At 45.4% G+C, this 7770-nt stretch overlaps 1 protein-coding gene across 1 annotated transcript in view; it reads left to right on the forward strand.

Annotated features, from left to right (window-relative positions):
• LOC134532308 (uncharacterized) overlaps positions 1-7492 on the forward strand; it is a 40771-nt gene extending 33279 nt beyond the window's left edge. The window contains exons 13-19 of the mRNA XM_063368726.1: positions 43-266; positions 1421-1503; positions 3011-3166; positions 4021-4173; positions 5084-5304; positions 5790-6061; positions 6398-7492. Coding sequence (XP_063224796.1) covers positions 43-266; positions 1421-1503; positions 3011-3166; positions 4021-4173; positions 5084-5304; positions 5790-6061; positions 6398-6875 — 1587 coding nt within the window. The 3' untranslated portion in view covers positions 6876-7492. The remainder of the gene's footprint in view (positions 1-42; positions 267-1420; positions 1504-3010; positions 3167-4020; positions 4174-5083; positions 5305-5789; positions 6062-6397) is intronic.
• Positions 7493-7770: the final 278 nt, after the last annotated feature.

Genomic DNA, 7770 nt, shown 5'->3' on the forward strand with positions numbered 1-7770 from the left:
ACATGAGTGCCTGTTGCATCCAGGGCGGTCTCCTGTCTGCAGAGCTACACCATGGACATATACTTCAGGCAGGTGTGGCAGGATCCCAGGCTGACCTTCTCCCTGCCGGGCAGAGACATGCTGTCCTTCACCTGGCTCTTCATGGGGCTCATCTGGAAGCCGGACACCTACTTCATGAACGGCAAGAAGTCCCACCTGCACCGCATCACCGTGCCCAACACTTTCTTCCGCCTCAGAAAAGATGGCTTCATCACCTACTCCATGAGGTGAGCGTCCCTCGCACTGGTTCGCGCCAACCTCATTCCATATCAAGGTCGTATGCGTGTGCTCAACTGCATCGCTTCACGTTACATGAAATTCTGCATTAAGGTGAATATTGTATTGTAATAATGTTCTCAGGCTTTCACGGTCATTGTCTTGAAGTGGCTTGGCCTCTGGGTTGTAGTCGTGTCCTTGGCGAATAATTCACCGACGTTTCGGTCGACATTGCAGTCACCGTCATCAGGGAGCAGTTACCTACAGTACCTACTGTACCTACAGTTACCTAACTGCTCCCTGATGACGGTGACTGCAATGTCGACCTAAATGTCGGTGAATTATTTACCAAGGACACGGCTACAATCCAGAAGCCAAGCTACTATTTATTGTAATGTATATGTTAAAAAAAATTAGAGCAACTCCGAGCAAAATGACAAATCACCAGAATCATTCACAAAATTTGATTTCAATTAATTTCAAGGGAAATTGAACCAAGATCTTCTTTTGAAAGGTGAAATTTCTTCAAATCATTTGTAAACACCCTCGTTTCACGTAAGCTGTTGCACTTAGTTGCATGAGAGTGTTTTACATATAAATATAGTTCATACTTTTTTTAAAATTTACAAATCGATGGTATCACGATTATCTCAGTGACAATTGACAGTCCTCCGTCGCTCGAACCGCTACATCTTCTTGCTCAACTGGCATTGTGAAGTTATGGTTCGATCCTAAATTCATGTAGATAACTGCCGAGTAGTTTCATTTTCTTTCAAAAATTAAAACATTCTTTACATGTCATGGCCAATGAACACGTGACGTCAACATGTTCATGTGAAGTCTTGCAAGAAAAACGTGGTGGCCGCCAGATATAACATCTTTCGGGGGGGGGGGGGGAAGATGCCGATCATGATGTAGGTTCTGATATAATTTTTCGGCAGTGTTTTGTTATTAAATTGCAGTTTAAAAGCGTAACATAATGAATTACTATTGAGTTGCAGTTGCAGGTAGAGTTTGACCTCGCATATGCCCAGAGGGGCTCGAGGTTGCAGTGTGCTCGGCCCAGCTTTATACTGGACCGGCGAGTCACAGAGGGCAGGGGGGGAGTCTCCTCCTCACGAGCGTGTCCCGGCGACAGGTGAGAGTCGCTGCGGCGGTGTTGCAGGCTGACTGTGCAGGCGAGCTGCCCCATGCACCTGAGGAGGTTCCCCCTGGACTCGCAGAAGTGCCCGCTCTTCATCTCCAGCTGTGAGTGCCTTCCATCATCCCGGGTAGCACGGCTCCTTCATCAAGTGACCCTCTCACGGAACCGGGAATCAAAACTAAATAATATTATGTATTGCATTCTAGTCACTTAAAAAAAAAAAAATTGGTTGTCTGTAAAGTCGGTTTCCGGACGATAGTTTAACGTGACAGGGTCATAACAAAACATTCATGAAATGAATAAAATTGAATAATTTTTATTGAATTATCACTATTATGTATGGATACAAAGAAGGAGCGAAATGAAATCTACAATTTAATTGATGAATTTACTTTTATTTGCTCTCATTAATTCAAATATGTTTATTACTTTAACGAAGAGATTATTTAAACTATAACTTTTTTACATGTTTACTATTTAACTTCTTCCAATCTGTGTTATTCTGTTAAGGATAGGACGATGATATGAAAAGTAGGAAACTTATGGGAGTGTTTCAAGTTGAATGTGCCTCGAAAAAGTCAAGTCGATGGTTGTCCCAATCGAGTGGAAGAGAGATAGATGCGGCGCAAGCGTACAATGAGCGTAACGGGACACAGCTTAATGGGACAATGTGCGTAACGGGAGACTTTTTCGTGCGTGCAGCCGGCGTTCATCGATTTATTAGACGTTGTCACTTAAAAAAGTTTTTAATTCACAAATTGTTGTAAATTATGAGGAAAAAAAACCGCAGAAAAACATTTTTGAATAGTGTTTGAATATAAATCGATGCTTAATTGACAATAAAACTTGTGAAACTAATAGTTGTAAAAAGAACCTTCATTCTCGGTCACTACAACACACACTAACTATATGTTTATCAATCATGTGGCCTGAATCCTATGCTGTGGGAGTCCGTGAATGATGATTTAGAAGAAAACGATTTATAATATGTGATGGTGTAACGACACCAACTACAATGGGCCCATCCTTCGTTTATCTGACACCACCAGTGTTTCCAATGAAAGGAAAGGGATAGCACAGGAGTTAAGGTTGGTAGGGGAGGGGGTTTGGGATTGGACTGGGCTGTGAGTACGTGATTCTCGCATTTGTCATTTAAGTAATGCTGGTTATTCGCTCAGCTCTGTTTTGCCCATGTGCATGGACGAGTGGCTTGGTGCTCCCACTCCAGCAGAGATTCGAACATAGGGACCTTCAGTCGCAAGAAGTCTGTGGCTAGCACATTCACATGAACATCCTCTATGAGAAAGAGTGTAACATGAGGTAAAACCTGCAACATGACCTCGGTAACAAACAAGTTTTTCCTTGGCTGCACTCTGCAAACACTCATCGAACAAACAAATACTTAAGTTCTTTGTGAGTGGATACAAGCAAGGGCGTCGCCAAGGGGGCAGTTGCCCCCCCCCCCTAGATCCCTAGAGATTCAAAAAAAATGTAGCCAAATGCAAAAAAAAAAATACATACTTTTCCCACAACTTGCCCCTCCTAGGCCATCGGCTGGCGACGCCCTTGGATACAAGACCAAACACTCGGGAGGACGACCCCGTGTTGCAGACGGCTACAAGACCTCGGACGTGATGTACAACTGGACGGACACGCACAGTGATGCCAACGTGAGCATCGAGCCCACCCTGGAGATCGCGCAGTACGACCTGGCCAGCGTGCAGACGATGGACCACAGCGTGGTGTACCGCGGCGAGTCGGGCAAAGGTGGGCTCGCCGGCTCACGAGTACACTGGCTCGTGGGTTTGGATGTGATCGGCGACCAGCTGTACTCTTGATACAGCCGGGATTGTACCGAGTAAGGGCGAGAAGAAAAATTCAAGTCCCATCTATCTCGGTCACAAGCGCGGCTCCAGAAGGAGGGGGTGGGAGGATAGCCCCTCCCGAGACCAATTTTATTGATTAGTGTATCTCATCAAATGTTGCATGGAGCTGCTAAAGTTCCGTATTTGAAACATGTAATTTTTAAATAATATTCCAAGGCCAATATCTAACCACTTTCATTTTTTTGCAACTACGACCTCCTTTCTTTGTGCGATAGCCCCTCCCGAAAAGTCATCCTGAAGCCGCCATTGCTCGGTCAGTGACCTTCGCTTCAACCTTAAAATATTTCAAGGTGTCCTCGCACCTTGTAATAGCACATACAGCCAGATATTACCATTTGCATAGTGAACAAACAACCTTGTTTTTATTATTTTGTGATACATACCTTTTATGTTATACCTATTTCAAAAAATATATGACTTTAGCCGGGCACGACTGATGGATCACAGCTAAGAGTGAGGAATTTCCAATGGGCACTGAGTAAGGTGTTGTCTTTTCCAGACGAGTATTCCATGCTGAAGGTGATGTTCCATTTCAAGAGACACACAGGGTTCTTCATGCTGCAGGTGTATGTGCCCTGCGGGCTCATAGTGTGCTGCTCTTGTGTTGTCTGTTCCAGACGAGTACTCCATGCTGAAGGTGATGTTCCATTTCAAGAGACACACGGGGTTCTTCATGCTGCAGGTGTATGTACCCTGCGGGCTCATAGTGTGCTGCTCTTGTGTTGTCTGTTCCAGACGAGTACTCCATGCTGAAGGTGATGTTCCATTTCAAGAGACACACAGGGTTCTTCATGCTGCAGGTGTATGTGCCCTGCGGGCTCATTGTGTGCTGCTCTTGGGTGAGCTTCTGGATCGACCCTGATGCTGTCCCAGCCAGAGTGTCCCTAGGTCAGTCGCTTGTATTCATTAGCGAACTGCGTCCACAATCAAACATGCTGCGGGGATGTTAAGCGAGTCTCTTTTTAAGATGTGTTTTCACATTGGAGAGTTAAAAATAATCATATCATATATTACTTCACATGTATCTACGTTCATTAAACAAAAAGATATTCTGAAAATGTGATAAAAAGGATAAAACTAAACTTTTTTTTTGAAACAATTTTTCGTGGAAGTTATAATTTGTATCTGCTTCCCTTTCTCATTATTCGTGCTGAATTTGACGTCCTGATATATCATTTTAAAAAAAAGTTGATATTGGATTGTGCCGATCAGAACATAGGTATATCTGGGCTTTTGTTAATAGTATGTAAGTTTATAAAGTCAATGATACCCTTTCACAATTTAATTAAGATTTAGAATAACAGTTAAGATTACTGAAACCAGCATGATGCAAGATTGTACCAGATAAAATTAATTGCGTAAATATTTCTACTGCAGTGTTGTGTTGGGCTGAACAGCTAATATTATTAATAATGTGTTATTTTATTTACTTAATATTTTTTGTTAAGGCACATTATTTAATTTTGTATATAATACAACCAAAAATGCAAAGTATATATTAATCAATTTACTACATTTTTGAAGTGCAAAAATATAAAACAATATTTAATTACCATCAATTCAACGCACCTTAAATATCAAAGACTTAGTCGAAAAAATTAGATTGGTCAATTGTCAGAATTATGTGTGTCCAATTTAACCTGAGATTTCTTAAAGAAAGAACTGCAGCTGGAAACAATTGACAGGTTCCAAAACGTGCACAAATCTGTGGGAAGAGCCATGCGTGTAAGTGCTACTTGTAATGGCAGGACCGGAGTAGTCGCAGAGCAGGTTCTGGCACGACGCTGTTGTGTTGCAGGGGTGACCACGGCACTGTCCCTCACCTCGATGGGGTTCGGCGGCAAGGCGCAGATGCCCAAGGTGTCCTACCCCACGGCGCTCGACTGGTTCGTCATCCTGTGCTTCAGCTTCGTGTTCGCCGTCATGATCGAGTACGCCATCATCAACTTCCTCGACAAGATCACCAAGGACTTGAAGAGGCTGCTGCAGCAGCGCAAGAAGAAGGACACGTCAATCGAGGTACCCGCTTCAAAGGACAACACTTAACCAGAAGCCCATAACGTTAATTGAGAAGTACGATATCTAGATATGCCTTCAAACAATGTGATACAAGGCCCACCTGTGTACTTTGAGGTATTTGCTTCAAAGGTCATCACTCAACCATAAGCCTATAACGTTAATTGAGAAGTAAGATATCTAGAGATGCCTTGAAACAGAGTGATACAAGACCACATGTGTACTTTGAGGTACTCGCTTCAAAGGTCATCACTTAACCAGAAGCCCATAACTTTAATTGAGAAGTAAGATATCTATAGATGCCTTCAAACAGGGTGATACAAGGCCCACCTGTGTACTTTGAGGTACTCGCTTCAAAGTTCGTCACTTAACCAGAAGCCCATAACGTTAATTGAGAAGTAAGATATCTAGAGATGCCTTCAAACAAGGTGGTACGAGGCCCACCCGGGGTACTGGTGAGACTTGTGGGGGGTCCGTGGTGTCGGCAGGGCGAGCAGGCGGGACCCAGCGACGCCCTTGACCCGGGCCTCGATGTGCCCAGGGACCGGCAGAGGTCGGCCTCGATGGTGGAGCTGCCGGCGACCAGCTCCCGCCGGGGCTCTGCGCTGCTGCCGACGCCAGCGCAGCTGAGACGCCGCGCCAGCCAGGCGCTGGCTCCAGTGGTGCAGGCCATCAGGAGACTCTCCAGCGCCGTCAGCCTGAGGCCGGAGCAAGAGGAGCCCCGGTCCAGGCCTGGCACCTGGAACATACCTGCCATCAGGTATCTGACCGAAACATTTGAGCATCAATGTCTAACTGATACTGCACTAAGGAATGTGATTAGTTGCCTTATATACAGTTAGTATTATAGTTATAACCACCACACAATTAACAACTGTTACAATTTTACTTGAGTGAGTGTTTAGCAGAGCGCCAGTCCCATTCGCCCGGGACCTCGATACACAGTGCCACTGACAACAACACCAATTCCTTGTCACTCGTCGAGTCCCTGCACCTCATAGCCAGCTGTCTTCATCCGCCGAGTGTGCTTTACGTGCGCCACCATATGGCACCATGTTCCTCATGAGTCACTAAGTGTGGTGCTGGTGGTTGGCAGGGTGACTCGCAGACACCCTGCAGACACCGGCGGCCCGGATGATGAGCTGATCTACGGCGGCAGCGAGGACTCGGCCGAGCACGTGTACGCGGAGCTGGACGAGCTGGCGCGCAGGAGCGCCCTGGAGGCCGGCGGCGAGGACTACGACTTCAGGGTCGCCGTGGACGACGAGGAGGACCGCGTGTCGCGCGTGGCGGAGGTCCTGGGCTCCACCAGGAGGTCCTTCAGGCGGTTCCTGGCGGCGAGGAGGGAGGCGCTGCGCCGGTACCGCTTCCTGCCGCAGGAGGAGGACGTGCAGGCCGCCATGGCGAGCGGCGAGGCGCCCGACAAGTTCTCCGGCATCGACATCCGCTGCAGGAAGCTGTTCCCGCTGTGCTTCATGCTGCTGCTGGCCATCTACTGGGTCGCCTACACCTTCTACATCACCGACGACTTCCCCGTCAAGGAGTTCAGGAAGCTGCGGTACGAGAAGGCGTGACCTTCACGTGACGTGCACTGACTCGGCAATATCGGAACGTACACTGAATACAAGATATAATGCACCACATTTTGTTTTAATTTGTATTCTATGAATTCATTTTGTTGATACATTTAGGTTTTTTTTTAATATTTTCGTTTCATTTGGTTGTACTTCGTATCTGTTTCCTTTTAGATTATTTCGATTGTTTCACTTTGCTATGTTTAGTTAGGTAACAATTGCAATACAGTTAATTGCTTTTCTTTGATTTCTTTTTACAATTCAAACATTTCTCTCATTGAAATTCGTTTCTATTAAAATTGGTTTCTTTTGATTCTGTTTCATGTAATTTCACTTCGTTTCATTTACTTCAATACACTTGTGTATATTTCATTTCGTTTACCGTTGTTACTCTCGGTGTACGGCTTTTGTTAGGATTAATTTCGTGAACGGAATGGAAGTCGCGTGAAACCGAAATGTGTCATAATTATATGAGCTCACAGATTCCTGCCATCAAACTTGTAAACCTTCAGAGGAATGAGACTGTAGCGGGGAATGTTGGTACGAGTGTGTGTTCTCAAACGAACTAAATATATATATGTACAAATGCTCAACCTTAGTAAATTAGTGTTTTGGTACTTGTTTCCAACTTCTTTGAACCATGTGTTACTTCCCATTCTTCGAGACTTTATTGCTTCTAATCGGGAATCCTCGGAGATTGCATGTACACTCTTACTGCTACTCAAACAGAGAGTTGTGTCCGGGGCGAGAATGCAAGGAGATGAGGTACAGTCTGTGGCGGGTCTGCAGTGTGCACCTACTGCCCTGTTGGACGCCATTGCTGCGTGACGCTCCAGATTGCTGTGTAGGCGTCTTCTCTGCTGGTGACTTGAAGACACTCGCAACTCCGAGGGGA

Source organism: Bacillus rossius, chromosome 5 (assembly GCF_032445375.1).
Source record: "Bacillus rossius redtenbacheri isolate Brsri chromosome 5, Brsri_v3, whole genome shotgun sequence".
Taxonomy (NCBI): Eukaryota; Metazoa; Arthropoda; class Insecta; order Phasmatodea; family Bacillidae; genus Bacillus; species Bacillus rossius.